The 15,250-nt window shown below is 56.6% G+C and overlaps 7 protein-coding genes across 7 annotated transcripts; 2 read left to right on the forward strand and 5 right to left on the reverse strand.

Moving 5' to 3' along the window:
• Positions 1-30: 30 nt before the first annotated feature.
• SCHCODRAFT_02605476 (ubiquitin-conjugating enzyme 9) lies at positions 31-1,203 on the reverse strand. Its single transcript, XM_003035253.2, has 8 exons — positions 1,088-1,203; positions 826-909; positions 724-772; positions 643-666; positions 480-589; positions 343-422; positions 270-290; positions 31-216 (listed from the first exon to the last, which is right to left on the reverse strand). Exons 1-8 carry the CDS (start codon positions 1,151-1,153, stop codon positions 174-176), a joined length of 477 nt encoding a protein of 158 aa, XP_003035299.1. The 5' UTR covers positions 1,154-1,203; the 3' UTR covers positions 31-173.
• Positions 1,204-1,383: 180 nt separating this feature from the next.
• Positions 1,384-2,279, reverse strand: SCHCODRAFT_02605483 (small nucleolar ribonucleoprotein SNU13). The gene is made up of 5 exons (XM_003035252.2): positions 2,215-2,279; positions 1,937-2,161; positions 1,822-1,882; positions 1,666-1,769; positions 1,384-1,612 (listed from the first exon to the last, which is right to left on the reverse strand). The coding sequence occupies exons 2-5, from the start codon at positions 1,991-1,993 to the stop codon at positions 1,454-1,456; spliced, it is 381 nt and encodes a 126-aa protein (XP_003035298.1). The 5' UTR covers positions 1,994-2,161; positions 2,215-2,279; the 3' UTR covers positions 1,384-1,453.
• A 510-nt stretch (positions 2,280-2,789) lies between these two features.
• SCHCODRAFT_02742637 (uncharacterized protein) lies at positions 2,790-4,428 on the forward strand. The gene is made up of 3 exons (XM_003036052.2): positions 2,790-3,094; positions 3,148-4,202; positions 4,252-4,428. The coding sequence occupies exons 1-2, from the start codon at positions 3,024-3,026 to the stop codon at positions 4,199-4,201; spliced, it is 1,125 nt and encodes a 374-aa protein (XP_003036098.1). The 5' UTR covers positions 2,790-3,023; the 3' UTR covers position 4,202; positions 4,252-4,428.
• Positions 4,429-4,628: 200 nt separating this feature from the next.
• Positions 4,629-5,328, forward strand: SCHCODRAFT_02605488 (uncharacterized protein). Its single transcript, XM_050344166.1, has 3 exons — positions 4,629-4,760; positions 4,810-5,204; positions 5,261-5,328. The coding sequence occupies exons 1-2, from the start codon at positions 4,639-4,641 to the stop codon at positions 5,189-5,191; spliced, it is 504 nt and encodes a 167-aa protein (XP_050202776.1). The 5' UTR covers positions 4,629-4,638; the 3' UTR covers positions 5,192-5,204; positions 5,261-5,328.
• A 104-nt stretch (positions 5,329-5,432) lies between these two features.
• On the reverse strand, positions 5,433-6,086 carry SCHCODRAFT_02483740 (uncharacterized protein; the record flags this gene model as incomplete). Its single annotated transcript, XM_003035251.1, has 4 exons — positions 5,433-5,473; positions 5,514-5,748; positions 5,817-5,857; positions 5,954-6,086. The coding sequence occupies 4 exons, from the start codon at positions 6,084-6,086 to the stop codon at positions 5,433-5,435; spliced, it is 450 nt and encodes a 149-aa protein (XP_003035297.1).
• A 970-nt stretch (positions 6,087-7,056) lies between these two features.
• On the reverse strand, positions 7,057-9,399 carry SCHCODRAFT_01168688 (uncharacterized protein; the record flags this gene model as incomplete). The annotated part of the gene is made up of 14 exons (XM_003035250.2): positions 7,057-7,264; positions 7,318-7,420; positions 7,472-7,512; positions 7,563-7,605; positions 7,653-8,141; positions 8,188-8,214; positions 8,290-8,412; positions 8,460-8,494; positions 8,568-8,746; positions 8,802-8,839; positions 8,890-8,948; positions 9,000-9,034; positions 9,090-9,127; positions 9,207-9,399. The coding sequence occupies 14 exons, from the start codon at positions 9,397-9,399 to the stop codon at positions 7,057-7,059; spliced, it is 1,611 nt and encodes a 536-aa protein (XP_003035296.2).
• A 319-nt stretch (positions 9,400-9,718) lies between these two features.
• Positions 9,719-13,236, reverse strand: SCHCODRAFT_02560908 (uncharacterized protein). The gene is made up of 5 exons (XM_003035249.2): positions 11,797-13,236; positions 10,697-11,748; positions 10,544-10,648; positions 10,377-10,497; positions 9,719-10,329 (listed from the first exon to the last, which is right to left on the reverse strand). Exons 1-5 carry the CDS (start codon positions 12,962-12,964, stop codon positions 10,064-10,066), a joined length of 2,712 nt encoding a protein of 903 aa, XP_003035295.2. The 5' UTR covers positions 12,965-13,236; the 3' UTR covers positions 9,719-10,063.
• Positions 13,237-15,250: the final 2,014 nt, after the last annotated feature.

The raw sequence follows: 15,250 nt of genomic DNA on the forward strand, positions 1-15,250 counted from the left end.
TGCAAACAAAGCGCCTTCACCTCGTGCAAGGGAATGCAAAATACAGATGTATATGGAGGAGTGTAGTATATAGGTAGGGCAGTAAATAGGTACATTACCAAGGGCTAATCGCTGTCCCATAGTCCCTCCAAGGACAACGCAAGATGTACGACGAGATACCCACACCCGGTGGGTTACTTGGGTACGTTCTCGCGTGCTTGCTGCTTGATTCGTTTGCTGTTGGTTACAATCAGTTCGGGCTACAAAACCATGGCGGGAGGCAAGCGTACTCGTATGCGATCTTGTCGTTCCTATGACACAGTGAGCGAGCGATATAAGGAGAGTGTACGAAGGAATACGTACTTGAACATCGTGTAAGCATCGCTTTGCGCTGGGTCATTGACGTTCGGGTCGTCAAGCAGATCCTGGATACCCAATAAGATCTACAGGAGATGTCATGAGCGAAAGTGTGGCTACAACGTATATGAAGAGAGACATACCTGTTTGATGGTGATTGCAGGCTTCCATGATTTCTCCTCGTCAAGAATGGACAAGCAGACCGTGCCAGATGGGTAGACGTTTGGGTGGAAAAGTGGGGGCGTGAATTTGCCTATGAGCGCCCCATTGGCTCACTATTGCTCCCCTAAGCAGCATTACACTCACATTTCGGTGGCTTTGAGGGGTAATCTGAGAGACGCGCGCCAGATGAGAAGAGGGGATATTGATATCACCGCATAGGCGCACCTTCGGGGAATATCATCATGAGCTTGTACAAGCCACCCTCCCATGAAGTCTACTCCGGCGTCAGCGTACCGATCTGATGCAGGACGAGGTATATTCACTGACACCCTGTTTGCCTGGTATGCCAACCTCCCACTCCATCAAGTTCATTGACCCATCCGCTGCCTTGGTTGGCTTCGCATAGAATCCCTGGAAGTTGAGAAGTGGCGTCAGTCACAAGTCCGAGCTTCCAGATATACGCGTATCGTAGAGGAGCAATGGCGCGACCCAGAGACGCGTCCAAATTACCATGAACGCGTCCGGGTACACCACAGTCGGATTGCTTAACGAGGAATGGGGCGCGAGATCGGCCAGAATTGAAACGCACAAAGGGGTGATCCTTTCTCCACTGCTTCCTCTCCTCAGCAAGACGTGGTCGGCAGATTCCAGACATGCTCGTGCGCAGGTAGTGTCGCTTTGAGAACAATGAACGCAGGAAGGACAGGTATGCTGACTCATCAACCTCCGAGGCAAGCAGATCATCACACCGCCACGCGACTTTCGGTCGGACCGGAATTCCGCTGGTTAACTGTATGGGGGCTTGTATTTTAGCAGGCACGTCCCCGAGATGCATATGCCCAGTGCAGAGACGTTCATCAGATGCTCGAGTGTTCATAACGGATATCTCAGACAGAACAGTCATGATATTAATAGGGCTACAGGCGCGAATGTGGTACGCTCTACATTAGTGGCACTAGAACATGAGCCTTTGGATGGCGTTCTTGATGGTCGTAATTTGGCTCTGCAGCTCGCGAGACTCGCTCGTGGTCACACTGACAGAGATGACGGGGCGAGTAACGTTGCAGGCACGGCCCAAGGCAGCCTTGGAGGGAACGAAGACGTATGGGACGTTCTAATTGCAACGTGAGCTTGCTGAACACTAGGCAAAAGGGACCGCGAGCTTACCTTCTCCTCGCAAAGAAGGGGCAGATGCATCAGAATTTCGATAGGCTCCGTGTCGGCGGTGAGCACAATGAACTCGGCGATACCGCGGTTAAGCGTCTTGGTTGCTGGGATGACGATCAGCAAATGCTCGTCCAAAATGTGTAAAGGAACACTCACCCTCGTTAGCACCCTTCTTAATCTGCTTGTACTGACCAGCCTGCTGGACCAGGTCCAGAATCTATTGCGAGGATCAGCCCATCGAAAGAGATCATGTTTACGCTTTCCCCCTCACCTGGTTGGTCAATGCAGCGTCCGCCAGGGGCCAAGCCTTGCCGTGATCCTCGGCCATTGTTTTGTGTGTGCGTTGGCGACCTCACGAAAAGATCCTTGGTCGAACGATGGGGTGGAAAGCAAGCCTGAGCGCGGGGGAGGACCGAATTTTGATCTGAGCGATCGGCGCACTTTTCGGTCCGTGCTGCCGGCACGTTGCCCTCCCGCTCTCGTCCTGCAATGACGACTGGTCTTCATCGTGAGCTTTGCCTGTGGAAACCCTTGTCGTGTACTACTTGCCTTCATAACTTTGTGAACGAGTTTTGCGCCGCGTGCTCCTGCTCGCCACATCGTGGTGAAGAGACAGACAGGTCCAGCCGACTTGGCTGCGCCATCATGCGCCTGCTCGCAACTTCCTTGTTACATTCCGACCTACCGGGCGCTCAAGACCAGCCCTTTGCTCGATCTTCATATGACGCAGGTGGCTAGTCTCTTCTACCCGGGCCCTTTGGAGTCCATTGAGATCGCTGATGCTCTCAACTGCTCAATCGGCTCGGCTAAACCAGCCCCCTGTGGGTCTTGACCTTGCCCGCTACCATTCACCTAGATATTCTTACGCTCCTACCGACCGCGACCGCGTTTGACCACCAGGATACGCTCCGACGTCCGCCCCTTGTCCCGCCGCACGGCTGCGCACCGCAGTACCGAGTGCGTTTGACCAGGTTCGGCGCCTTTCAATAGCGGAGACTGATGACCAGTAATCACCATCGGACAAGCACGACCCAATCTAAATTGGCATGCACCCCGCAGCGTTTGCACGCTCCCCGTTTCTTTCGTCCCCCGGAATGAATGGATTCAATTGTGCCCCCTTCGCAACGACCGAGGGTCAACGTTGTCAACAAAGATGGCTTTCACACCATCGCGGACTCCACCCTTACTCCACTTCCGCAGCGACGGGCAGGTATAAAGGGTGCGTGAACGAGTCTGTTTTACCCACAAGTTCTGCTCTTGCCTGTGTCACGGTCTCCTTCCTATTATTTGCTTGCTCGATTTGCGCTTGCGCTAGCCTCAGTCTTTCCTCCTACCCGTCTTTCACTTGACTCTTTACGATGATGTACTTCAAGGCCATTGTTCTTACATCTCTGCTCGCCTCCGTCCACGGAGCGCCGATGTCTCTTAGGTTTGTGTGTTTTGGACGTTGACAACGGCGCATAGCTGACAGCTTATATCTAGCGCATCTGGTGCCTCCAGTGGCGCGGCGACGGCTACATCCAGCCTCTCTGCTGGACCCTCGGGTGGCTTCCCATCGGGCGGCCCGTCTGGCTCTGCGTCTGCCTCCTTCCCAGGCGGCTCCGCTGGTCCTTCTGGCGGTCCGGGTGGTCCTTGGGGCCCGCCCGGCGGCTGCGGCGGTGGTCAGGGTGGCCCTCCGGGCGGTGCCTCCGGCTCCGGCGGCTTCCCATCCTCCAGCGTTGCGTTCCCATCCAGCGCTGCCGGCCCATCTGGGTCGGCTAGTGGCTCGGCGTCCTTCCCGACGGCTAGCGAGTACGCGCGCTTCGCTCGCCGCCAGGAGGAGTCTGGTAGCGACGTCCCGTCTTCTGCTGCGAGCAGTGGCTTCCCCTCGGGCTCTGCGCCCGGTGGTGGCGAATCTGGCAGCTTCCCTACTGTGACCGGCTCGGGCTCGTTCCCGAGCGCATCTGCCTCTGGTGGTCCGGGCGGACACGGTGGCCATGGCGGGCACGGTGGCCACGGCGGCCATGGTGGAGGCTGCGGTGGCGCGAGCAGCGGCTCCGGCGGCCCCAGTGGCTCCGGCTTCTCGTCTGCCCTTCCATCTGCGTCCGCCTCCGCGTCTGACTTCCCTGGCTCTGGCTCCTCTGCCGCATTCGCTCGTTTCGCCCGCCAGCTCGAGTCCTCTCCTCCCTTCAACCCGTCCGCCTCTGCCTCCGGCTCCGTTGCCGGTCCCGCCAGCTCTGGCTTCCCCGGTGGTGAGGGTGGCGAAGGCGGCTTCCCCGGCGGTGACGAGGGCTGCCCGCCGCCCCCTCCCGAGTGCCCGCCTCAGGGTGGCGAGGGTGGCGAGGGTGGCGCCTCTGGCTTCCCCAGCGGTAGCGGCAGCGGCGCCGGCTTCCCGACCGGCAGCGGCTCTGCCTCCGGTGCATTCCCGACCAGCTCGGGTGACGCTTCGTTCAGCATCGAGACTGGTCTTCCCTCGGCTTCCGCGTCGGCTTCATCTGGCGCGCCCTCTGCCAGCTCCTCGGCTGAGGGCAGCTCCTGGAAGTTCAAGTTCTTCTAAGGTCCGTGAAGCCTTCATCGAGTAGTACTTGTTACTGACTTATCTGTAAGGTATCCGTCGGTTGACGAGACTCGAATGTTGACCATTAGTCTCATGCCTTTGACGACAAGGATTTGAAAGCGTCGCCCGTAGACCGTGGCACGTTAAATTATTCTATGTATTGTGTAGGATGCGTGCATCTACACCTGTTGTCTGCCGTCCATCACGAATGAAGTGGTCGTTCGTATCTTCAGTGTGATCATCTCGAGTCCCTGGGCCTTGCTAGGGTATAGTCTTCGCTGCGACTACAGGATGACCAGTGAGAATGCGTCATGGGAACTTGGTCCAGCTGCTCAAGCATGTGAGCCGTGTTCTCTTCCAGACCCCGCATCGCCCGATGACTTGATGTATATGTGAAGGCACACATTGACTACTTCACCTCCTTGTCCACCACCACCATGTCTGTCACCGCACTCAAGCGTTCAATCAACTTTGGCTACGGCAGCAATCTTTGGCACGAGCAGATGGACGAACGCTGCCCGGATCACAAATTCTTGGGTATAGGGATCCTCCGGGACTGGTGAGGCATGCTTCCCGTGCTGAGCTCATCGATGAACGCATGAGTGTAGGCGCTGGATCCTCAATGCGCGCGGGTACGCCAACATCGTGCCCTCGCCTGGCGAAGCCGTGTACGGCGCTCTATATGAGCTCTCCCAAGATGACGAGGCCAGGCTCGACATCTACGAGGGTGTACCCGAGTCCTATGAGAAGCAGCACCTCTCAGTGGAGTACCTAGGATCGCAGGATGGAGTTGCGACCATCGTCGATGGCGACAAAAAGATCATCGAGGGCTCCCTCGCCTATGTTGACGTGCAGCGAACGGAGCCACACAACACGCCTCAGGCCGAATACATCCCACGAATGAACCATGCCATCGCGGATGCCCTACGCGAGGGTGTCCCGGAGGACTACATCGAAAAGTATATACGGAAGGTCATTCCGAGGTCGTGAATAGCGAATGTAGGTATGTAGAAGCGCACTGCGCTGGAGTAGACTGTCCCGCTTATAAAAGTCCGCAAGGCCCGCAGTGAAGGAGGAAGAAGAGAAAGCGAAATACAGTAAAGTGTTCCTGTCAATACCTGATCATACTATGCGAGGTCCGTAGGCTAGATTGTTCAATGTGGCATCGTTCTTCACGAAGTCGGGAGAAAGTGACCGCGAGAATCGGGAGGCGAGTACGACGTCCAGGTCTTCAGAATAGCTCCTTGCAATCACTATGGCGTCTGCACATAGCTGGTCAGGAGAAAGGCACACGCAGAAGGTGAGCACTCACAGAGTTGATTAAAGAGGACCGCCGCAAATAGCGCCAGAGGTAGGACTGTGACCGTCGACCATCCTTTCTGACAAAACTCGATGGGGAACTCATCCACCGAGCCGTTGATACATGACTTCACGTCACCTTGGTCTTGAGGACGGAATGTAGAGTACAGCGTGAAGATGAGGGAAAGGATGGTGAAGATCAAGTGGATGACGAGCAGCCGACTGTAGATCAGCGCAGCGGTGACGCTCTTGGAGAGGGTCGAGAGCAGTCTATCCTAGAGTCAGTGGAAGATCGGAGTGGGGGACAGCCACGTACCCGAAGATCGACAAGATACCCAAGAGCGAGAATACCACTGCCTGGAAGACCAGAGAGACCTGATCCTGAATCGGAACAGGATGTTCCTCTGGTCTCGATAAGCGCCGCGGTCCATTCCCTTACAAACGAGAACGTACTCAGCATGGTGACCTCGATCCAGCTGCCCGCGGCGCCGCCGCCCCCGCACATTGCACCAATCAACGCCAGGACCCATACGCCCGCCTTCAGCGGCAAGCAGACGAGGAACGTGCGGGTGCGAAGAATTGCCATTATGATACAAAAGACGGGCTCAACCAGGAGCAAGAGAAAGGGAAAAAAGCGGGAGCCTACGAAGCCGCCGAGGGCGCGTCGGAAGAGGGAGGACAGAAGGCGTCTAACCAAGGAATCGAATGTCGGGGCATGTTAATATATCTCGGTCGACCGATAGATCGGTGCGGGATCGTTGCCAACGACTCTGATGACGGTAACGACGATGATCCTGCCGACGAAGAAGATGAGCGCCGTTTGAGCGCAGTCGAAGGGGAGTTTCCGGGTGTCGCTTGGAGATCGCGTTCTCGTTCATGTCGAACCCAGTCGAACCCATCGCTGCACACAGAATGCTCTACGAGGGCGGGGCGAGGTCACGCACCATGCGAGTTCGAGGTTGAGGAGCACAGAGAAATAATGACCTTGGGCCTTTCACTCACACTACAGCATCTCTGACCACGCCTAATTGTTGAAGGGAAGTGGATAGTTTCAAGACCGCGTCATTTCGTAAACAATGCCTTCCTCTTTGGGAAAATGGGACCGTGGAGTGATGTGCCGATCAACCGCCACAAATGGAGGTTGCACCGGAAACTCCCGAAAGTCGAACTTGACCTGCATCTTCCAGAGCGGCGGGATCTCGCTTAGTGAGAATCGGCGTGCTCATGCATCGATATAATATGTGTACCTTTCTCAGGCTCTGGCGAAAACGGCCTCGCCGCCAAGTCACGTCAGGGAGTCAGAGGTGTCGACTCGTGAATGTACAAGAGATTGCCTTTCGGATTACATTTGTTGTCGAGCGGTGTTGCGCGATGCACAGGCTACAGTATATCACATGTTCCCCGTCTTCGCCGCGTACCTCACGCAAATATGTACTCTGCCAGTCTCGTAAACCGTCCTGTCGGAACAGTCCCAATGTAATTTTCTTCGTAGCGATCAATCCGCGCGCGCTCGGTCGCAAAAAAAGTCGCCTCCTGCAAATCTTGTACCTGCACGGTCATAAGCGCCCTCGCACAAGGAACCAAGGGAATGGTGGAACACTCACCTTCGTCCTCTTTACTACCTTCCACAAAACGAATAGGACGGGCACCAAACCAATCATGGTGTATGAAAACAAGAAGGTCGGTACATCCCAGTTACCTGGTAGAAATACCGTGTAACCGCTGACGAACGCCATGGTCAAAGTCCCGGCGAGTGCGTAGTACCTACAGAATGCCGATTAGAAGAAGTCCAGCGAGCGAACATAATGAGAACATACGCGCAGAACGGTTGCCATCTGCTACGATGCGGGAGGGATTCTCTCGAGACCCCTTGAAGCTGCAAGGCTTTGTGGAATCGTAGATAGGTGTAAGCGATGATGGCTGCAATGAGGTAAGACGATGAGCGCGTTGCAAAACTAGGAGAACACGCACCGTAGTTTAAAAGTTGGGACGCCGTAACGAGGTTGACGAACCTTCCGGACGATCAATCGATGGTCGAATGAATGAGGGGAACTGTCTTTACCACTGAAGCACAACGGCTGAGCTATTGGAGACCTCGAGGAAGCCTTCGCAGGGCGTTAGCCATGTCGGATGAACAGCAAGACGTGCTCACAAAGTAGGGCGATAGCCAGCGTCAAGCCTACGCAGTAGTACGGAACGCCGTTCCTGGTACATCTCGCGAAGAACCTCGGTACCTTTCCTTCGAGCGCCAACCCATACAACGTCCGACTCGCACAGTACACGTAACTGTTTCCCGCGCTGAAAATCGAAGTGGCAATCAACGCGTTGACAATATGCGGCAGCCCTCGGATATGTAAGTGCTGCATCGCAATCACGTAGGGCGACGACCCCGCGCCAGGTTTGGCGTTCGAGAGCGCATCCAGAAGGTCCGGGTCGTTGTAGGGAACCACGATGCCGACGCAGAGGGAGCCCAGGATGAAGAATGTGCTGAGGCGGAAGAAGACGCTTTTGAACGCGCGAGGGAGGGTCGTGCGCGGGAGACTTGCTTCTCCGGCGGTCATCGCGACATAGTCGGGGCCAGCTATGGTGAACGACGCCTGGATGAAGCAGGCGAGAAAGCCGAGGAATCTCCCAAGAGAACCTGCAAAGCTTAGACATGGTATAACGGTATTGAGAAGGATACGAACCCGTCTTGATGTACTCTGCGAATGGAGCTCCTTCGACGGCGGATGCTAAGTATTCAGCGGGTCAGCCTTGGAGATGCTAAACGGCGAACGGTGAGCACTTACGATCCCAGTTACGAAAGCCGAACCTATCATGCAGAGGATTTCCGCCGAGCATGATGACGAAGGTGAAGCATATGAGACCGACGGCGAGAATCACTTTGCCAATAGCTAGCCAGAATTCCGACTCTATTGGCTATGAATAATTATTCTGAGAAAGGCGTGACCACACGGACCTCCATACCACTGTACTGCAAAGAAGTTGAGCAAGCTACAGGGATGGGATTAGCCAGCCTCCCAAAGACCCTGCCGAGTATAGGATGGAATTAAATCATGGTTCTCACAAGTAGCAAACGAGGATGAAGACAAAGACCGCCTCCACAGGGATCTTGTCGGTCCAAAATCGCAGTACGAGGTTGAATGCAACGATCTCGAAGGGCACTAGCGACGCCTCGAAGATGAAGAAGTTGATCCCAGCGGCGAATCCGAGCGCCGGATCGACGAATGCGTCGGCGAAACGAATCTGTAACGTGGTCGGTCACGCCAGGCGTGCGTGAGATGGCACACAATGGACCTACAAAGGGCGAGGATATGGGCATCCATGTAACCATCTCCGCTATCGAGGGCGTATCAACAGGGTGAACTTGCCAGCATGATAAAACATACTCAGGCATGAGTTGATGGCCAGAATGAAGGTAGACCACAGAGTGAAGGCGATGAATAGACTTGCTAATTATCCATCTATCAGACCGCGACCGCCGGAATAAAGAGCTCACACACCAGGTCCACCTTTCGTCAAGGCGCTGCCTATCTGGGCGGCATTCTCAAGTCAAGAGGCGCTAGCCGAGAGGGAGCAGGTAAATCACCTGAACGACAATCGCGGTGCCCAACGTGCCGCCGATGCCTGAGAATATGGTGAGTCGAGTAAAAAAGAGAAACTACGCGCATACCTATGAGCTGGATGTGTCGATTCTACACGCAACTGTCAGCGAGGACCACGGCTTTCCTCGGTTCCCTCACCTTCAACCTCCTATGAGTTTCGTCGAGCTTCAAATCTTCCAGATGCTCAATGCTGCTGATTTCCACATCCCCCGATTTCCTATCCCCATCGATTGCTTGGGGGATGAACGAGGTTCCGCCCTCTGGATGGCGGGCTCGTAGGGAGGCGTCGGACATCTTGTCGCGGTGACAGTCAAGGAACGCGCGTGAAAAACGCACTATGCCGGATCAGCTCCTCTTGGCCTCATGTGGTGAGGCGGATGGCCGCGGGCATGGCACGCTGCACTGATTCGCCCGATGGCCCGAGTACGGTTTGACGCGAGCATTTGAGGCACCTCTGGAGCGAGCAGTGGACGCCGTGAACATCGCGGCAACTTTGTACGTACAGTTCAATGGATATCGGTGTTTGCCGGTCAAGCCGTCCTCTGCGACCCGCCGACCGCGTCGACGGCGCCGACGAGTTCAGATCCGGAGACGCACGCGTCACCACTCAGACAAATTCGACTGCAAGCTCAATAGTCAGAGTGTTCCTACTAGTCAGCTAAGATGAACAACTCCAAAAGCAACAGCCCTGCCACCACCACGAATCCCCGAGTGTACAAGCCAAAGGAAGAGATAGAAAAGGGAAAACGAAGAAGGTATTGGATACAGTACATCCGCCGTGGTATAGGGAGCGCGATAAAGTTATAGGAAAGCATGCAAAGTAGCCAAGTTGCGATGGCGTAGGTAGGCCGCGCAAAGGGGAAGTAGATGCAAGTGTGGCGACGTGTGGTTCCGCAAAGAGCGCGCGCGTAGGTATGTATGTTTCCACGGTCCGTAAGTTGAAAGTCCCGTTTTGTGGCTAGCGTAATCCAGAGTCCGCGCCATCGTCCGTGCCAGGAAGGCCGGGTATCCCGCCTAGGTCAATAAACCTCGTCACACGCTTCGCCGACATGGGCGGCGCTTCCCAGTCGTCGTCGTAGCCGCCGGACAGGCGCTGTGCTGGCACATGCCTTTCGCACATGAACTTCGAGTTGACCTCCCAGAACTCAACCAAAATAGTGTTGCAGCCGGGATGACCGCAAGTGAAGCAGTCCTTATGGTACTTGGCTCCAGGGAATGGCACAGCTAAAGCCCAGTCAGAAACACTGATGATCAGACGTGATTCCACTTACCGCAAGGCCCTTCGATTCCTTCGCCACAAGCTCGACAGAGCGATCCGTTGGCTTCATGATAGTGGTAGCCGCATAGAGGTTTCTCGTCATACACATAGAACTCTTTATCAGTGAAGGGTTTCTGAACGAATGTCAGACGCGCCGATCGAGACAGTCATGATACGTACATGGCAAACCGCACAACCAAAGCATTCCCGATGGTAAAGCCCCTTGAGCTTGCCTTCTCTGCTCCGGACGGCCTGCTTCTCGATCGGGAGATTGCACCGTCGGCACTGAAGAGGCATGAGCAATGCGAATGGAGACCAATGGTCGGCACTAACCTTCGGAAGGTACATATGCTTCCAGCAACGCTCGCAGAGGATGTTGTCCTCCACTTGAATATATCGGCCGTTGCTGATCGCCTCCGTACACTTCATGCAGACCTTCGGCTTCTTGGGGCGCTTTTCTGAGGACGAGCCGTTCGTCCGCGTCCGACTGGGCAGCTTGGGAGGGCGCGCTTCCGGAGAGTAAGGCACGGTATTGCTGCGCATCGGCGTATGGGGACTGCCGTGCGAACTCGACACGCGCTCCGACTTACTCTTCGTCAGCGAGGGCTTCGGCATAGGTTCCTCGGTCGACACGTCCTCCATCAGACGCTCGAGGAGGCCAGCGCGAATGAGGGGCGAGTCGGCGGTCATGCTGGTCTTGCGGGAGTAGGTGCTGCGGGTGCCGGTGCTCGTCCTTCCTGCTAAGCGAGTCGTGTGTTGCGGCGGGCTGCCAGGTTCGGAAGGGCCGCCGAAAGGATTCGTCAAGGCATCGTCGCTGGCCTTGGAGTTGCCTCTCGGCCGCGATAGCAAGCCTTCGTCGTCGGAGTATGCAGATACGTCCGACTCAGCGTCCGGCTGGCGACTTCCACGCGGAGTGATATCGTCGCCTCTCCTCTGTATGCGGCTCCTCCTCTCGTGTTTGACGGAATCCGGCAGCTGAGGCACTGGCGGCGCATCGTCCTCTTCATCCGAGTCCGCGTAGGCAAGGCCGACCTCGGACCCCGACATGGATGTACGCGTCATGCGCTTGCTGCTGACGCTAGCCGACCGCGACCGCCGGGAGGACATGCGTCGCTCGCGTGCATCATTGTCGAGGTTGAGAATGGAATTAGGCTGGGATATATCATTAGGGGGCGCGTTATTGCGGAACTTCTCGAAGAAGGGCAATTTCATAGAAGACAAGGACGGTGATGAGGGATTAGACGACATGGCGGGATCGTTGAGGGCGGCTGGCGGCTGCATGGGCGACGGCGAGCGCGTTTTGGCGATAGGAGAGACGGGTGAGGCGAGGGCCGAGGGCGAGGAATAGCCGGATGCAGGCGACAAAGGAGGCGTACCACCATTAGCTGTGATGGATTTTAGTACAATGGTCAGATCGCGTGGCGGGGACGAACAATAATTATTTGACCCAATGTCCAGATATGTAGGGGCATTAGCGCGGTACCCACCGAGTCGACCATCCATTGACTGTTGCTGAGGTGCTCCACCTGGAGGCATAACGAGCAATGCGACGCGTGCCGCGGCAGCGAATCCCCGCCGACCAACACCCGCCATGCCTGCCTCCCCTCCGATTTCAGTGCTAATGTTCGAGGCAGGAGGAGGCATGTCGCGCGGCTCGTCGGCGGATGGTCGGCGGTCGATAGAAGGTCGCTGTTCCATGGAAGGTCGCTGGGACATGTATGAAGCGCCGCGGGTATGTTCAAGTGTAGGAGGGGTGCCAATGGGCGGCAACGCGCCACCTCGACCAACATTAGGAGATGCGGTAGCTGGGAAATATGTAGAAGGAGCGGGTCGTGCATTGTCCAATGGTGGCGAATTTGGCGTGCGTGAGGGGCTGGTGGGTGGGTGTATCGACAGTGGTGACGACGGCTCCCTTGCCGACCCAAATGAGGGGCGACGCTGTTCATCCGGAGGCGTCTTCAACGGCCCGGACGCTGATCGCAGGTCCAGCGGCGGTGTTGGTCGCGAGTCCCTGCCAGACAAAAAGGATGGGCGCGCAGTCCCCCCAGAGCTACTGCTCATGCCCGAGCGGCTGGAGGTGATCGAGGCCGTCCGTGCCCGTGCATCGCTGATGATCGACTGAGGACCACGCGGGGACGACGCCGTGCGCGACGTGAATCTCGACGATATGGAGGACACGGTGTCACGTCGGTCGTTGTCTGGACGCGTGGGGATCGGAATGGACTTCATTGGCGGCGAATAGGCAGACGACGCGGTGGAGGAGATCGACGACTGGCGCGGTCGTCCGGACAAGAGCGTGCCGCGGCGTTGTTGCTGCGGTGGGCTGCTTGGCGTGGCCGGTAGCGACGCTTTGGGCGGGGGCTGGCGCGGGGGAGGAGACATGGGCTTGGGACTGGTCGAGACGAGGTTCTGCAGTCGCTGGGGTAGGAATGACGCGACGGTGGGCGACTTGGACGGGGTAGGAAGAGGCGGGGGCGCTTCGCATTTGTGCTCTCCTAGCTCTGTGAGCGGAACGGGCTGGTTGCAGTCTGAGCATTTGACAGTGGGGAGGAGCTGGGAGATCCGGGGCTCCTGTGCTCTTGGTGCGAGTAACGAGGCCATGGTGGGCGGTCTGTAATGAGTGGACGGCCGCGGGCTGGCGGTAGATATGTACGACCAGCGTAGGCAGCGTTTGATGATAAGTTAAGAGGTATAACCAATTGCTGGAGCGGCAGGACGGGCTGGGTGTGGTCGTCGTCGGTGCTGTCGTTGTGAGAGGCGAGAACAGGGCGAGGAGCTGTTCGCTGGCCTTGCGGGATGGTGGGCGTCTTGGACAAGCGTCGCCGTTACCGTCCCGCGCCCGTTTGCAGTCTGCGCTCAAGTTGAAGCAACCCAGAAACGACCGCGTGCTCCTCTCGCCAATCGCAGTCACAAAAGGGTCACGCGCTCCTCGGATTCCCCCTTTGGGCATGCTTTAGTTGCCTTCTCTCTCGCGTGCATGATGGGAATGTTCCGCAGCAGGCTTCGCTATCGACGCCCGCCCCCTCAGAACCGCAACGGCGTCTCCACGCCACCACACAGAACAACGCCCGTGCGACGACGCGCATGTGTGTTCTGCCCCTCCAGCTCACCAGCAAGCGCGTCCTAGCCTCGTTTCAACCCTTCAGATGCGCCCAACGCCTCCAAGCCACCCCCGGGTACGGCCTAATCTGATTGCGCGCCATCAGCTTCGAGATTGGGGCCAAGTAGCCGGTGCCACAACGATGATCTCTGTCATTCCTCCTCCATGTTGGACTAGCGCTCGCTTTCCCACCACGCCAAGCCCAAGTCCATACTTCCTGCTGGAACTTGAATTTCCTGACGTGGCCATTCAACTGAAAAAGTATGTATGAGCGCTCTATTCAATGGCTCTTTGACGCGTGCCACCAATTGACAGCCTATCTCGAAGACCTTCGCGGGAAGAACTAACGCGACGGATAAATTGCCGCGCATTCTACATACTGGTCTCAAGGCTCTGACGAAGGCCCTCGCCCCGACGTGCCACCGCAAGACCAACTGTCTGGCCTGAGCAGGACCGAGCAGTCCCCAGTGGCTCGCATCATCGACAATCAACGCCTGATCAACGCCAACTGTGTCGCCCGCTGCTGCGCTCGCCGCATCGTGTCCCACCAGCCTCTCGACGTCACGACGTTGAGCACGAGGGGGTTGAAGCTGCACTCAGTCTCTGCTCTCCATCGTCGACGGAGTTGTTGCGATCACTGAAGCTCTCCCACCCAATCCGCAATGCTTTCTCTCGCGCTAACATTCTCGCCCCCAACCCACAATGCCATTGAAGCTCGCCCATGCTATAGCCCTTCGTCAACGACGTTCACATACCGCCGAATTCTCCTTGGCCGGCGCTATCAGTAGTCCCGTAGATTCGGGCGAATTGCGTTCGTTTTCCCCTGCGGAATCGTGCGAAATGCGACCGAATGCTCGTGGTTGTCGCTTTGTATACTCATGAACATCTCTATGGATGCTCGTGGTCCTCGATATCAGGTGGCCGCCGCACTGAACGACTTCTCTCGGTGCGTCATGGGCTACCCTTGTGGTGAAGTGCGGCATAGCCCATCGTGGTGCATCTGCGCTACGATAGAGAATTTGTGTACGCGACGAACCGGCAGACGAATCATAATCGATTCCCAAAGCAACCTACGACCCATGGACAGCGACGAAACATTCTACTCCGGCTTTCTTTGGTCCCTCGCAGGCGATGCAATGGCTTCAAAGAATATTCCATGCCCTCACCGGGCTGCGTGGCCGCGTTCGTTCCACGACCGCAGCGGTCTCCGAGGACAGGACAGTCCGGGATGGTGTTCGTGGTACCCGTGGCAAAGAGCTCCTACCTTTTTCACATTACAGGTCCCATGCCCCTCCTTTTTTGTCTCAATCTACACCATAACTGCCCGGCTTTATGACCTTCCTGATTAGGAAGGTATTGTTCTCAGTTATCTCTCGCGACCCTGACTAAGATCGACAACCTCTTTATGGCCTCTGTACGACGTTAACACCATCTAGATGACCAACGGGCAAGCCTTGTGCCAAGGTCGATCTGAATGACTGTGTATATCGCCAGCTCACCTCTGCGCTGTCTAGCTCAAGTGTCCGATGTCAAATGTGACAATCCTTAGGAGACTCTTACCTTCCGTCAGAAGGCAGAACTAGCCCTTCTAGACGCGGTACAGCAGCATCCCTGCTGAATATGCGCAGTCGTCCTCTGTCTGGCTTCGAGATAGAAAGCACTGCCTGACCGGCCTTCTACCCTGGCCTTTCGCCATAGACTTTCTTGGAACTCAAGCTGGAGGTTGGGCACAACGTCGACGGCCACTCGTGACCGTTGCCACAACCGGTGCTGGCGGCTCGACCCCG

The sequence above is a fragment of the Schizophyllum commune genome, assembly GCF_000143185.2.
Source record: "Schizophyllum commune H4-8 unplaced genomic scaffold SCHCOscaffold_1, whole genome shotgun sequence".
Classification (NCBI taxonomy): domain Eukaryota; kingdom Fungi; phylum Basidiomycota; class Agaricomycetes; order Agaricales; family Schizophyllaceae; genus Schizophyllum; species Schizophyllum commune.

Coding starts and splice junctions, on each gene's coding strand:
- SCHCODRAFT_02605483 (XM_003035252.2), bottom strand. CDS start 1,993: ATGGCCGAGGATCACGGCAAGGCTTGGCCCCTGGCGGACGCTGCATTG. Junction 1,883..1,936: donor ACGCTGCATTGACCAACCAG/GTGAGGGGGAAA, acceptor TCCTCGCAATAG/ATTCTGGACCTGGTCCAGCA. Junction 1,613..1,665: donor CCCTTCTTTGCGAGGAGAAG/GTAAGCTCGCGG, acceptor CGTTGCAATTAG/AACGTCCCATACGTCTTCGT.
- SCHCODRAFT_02605488 (XM_050344166.1), top strand. CDS start 4,639: ATGTCTGTCACCGCACTCAAGCGTTCAATCAACTTTGGCTACGGCAGC. Junction 4,761..4,809: donor ATAGGGATCCTCCGGGACTG/GTGAGGCATGCT, acceptor GCATGAGTGTAG/GCGCTGGATCCTCAATGCGC.
- SCHCODRAFT_02605476 (XM_003035253.2), bottom strand. CDS start 1,153: ATGTCTGGAATCTGCCGACCACGTCTTGCTGAGGAGAGGAAGCAGTGG. Junction 667..723: donor CATGATGATATTCCCCGAAG/GTGCGCCTATGC, acceptor CGCGTCTCTCAG/ATTACCCCTCAAAGCCACCG. Junction 291..342: donor GATGCTTACACGATGTTCAA/GTACGTATTCCT, acceptor ACTGTGTCATAG/GAACGACAAGATCGCATACG.
- SCHCODRAFT_02560908 (XM_003035249.2), bottom strand. CDS start 12,964: ATGGCCTCGTTACTCGCACCAAGAGCACAGGAGCCCCGGATCTCCCAG. Junction 11,749..11,796: donor CATTGGGTCAAATAATTATT/GTTCGTCCCCGC, acceptor AATCCATCACAG/CTAATGGTGGTACGCCTCCT. Junction 10,330..10,376: donor AGGAATCGAAGGGCCTTGCG/GTAAGTGGAATC, acceptor ACTGGGCTTTAG/CTGTGCCATTCCCTGGAGCC.
- SCHCODRAFT_02742637 (XM_003036052.2), top strand. CDS start 3,024: ATGATGTACTTCAAGGCCATTGTTCTTACATCTCTGCTCGCCTCCGTC. Junction 3,095..3,147: donor GGAGCGCCGATGTCTCTTAG/GTTTGTGTGTTT, acceptor GCTTATATCTAG/CGCATCTGGTGCCTCCAGTG.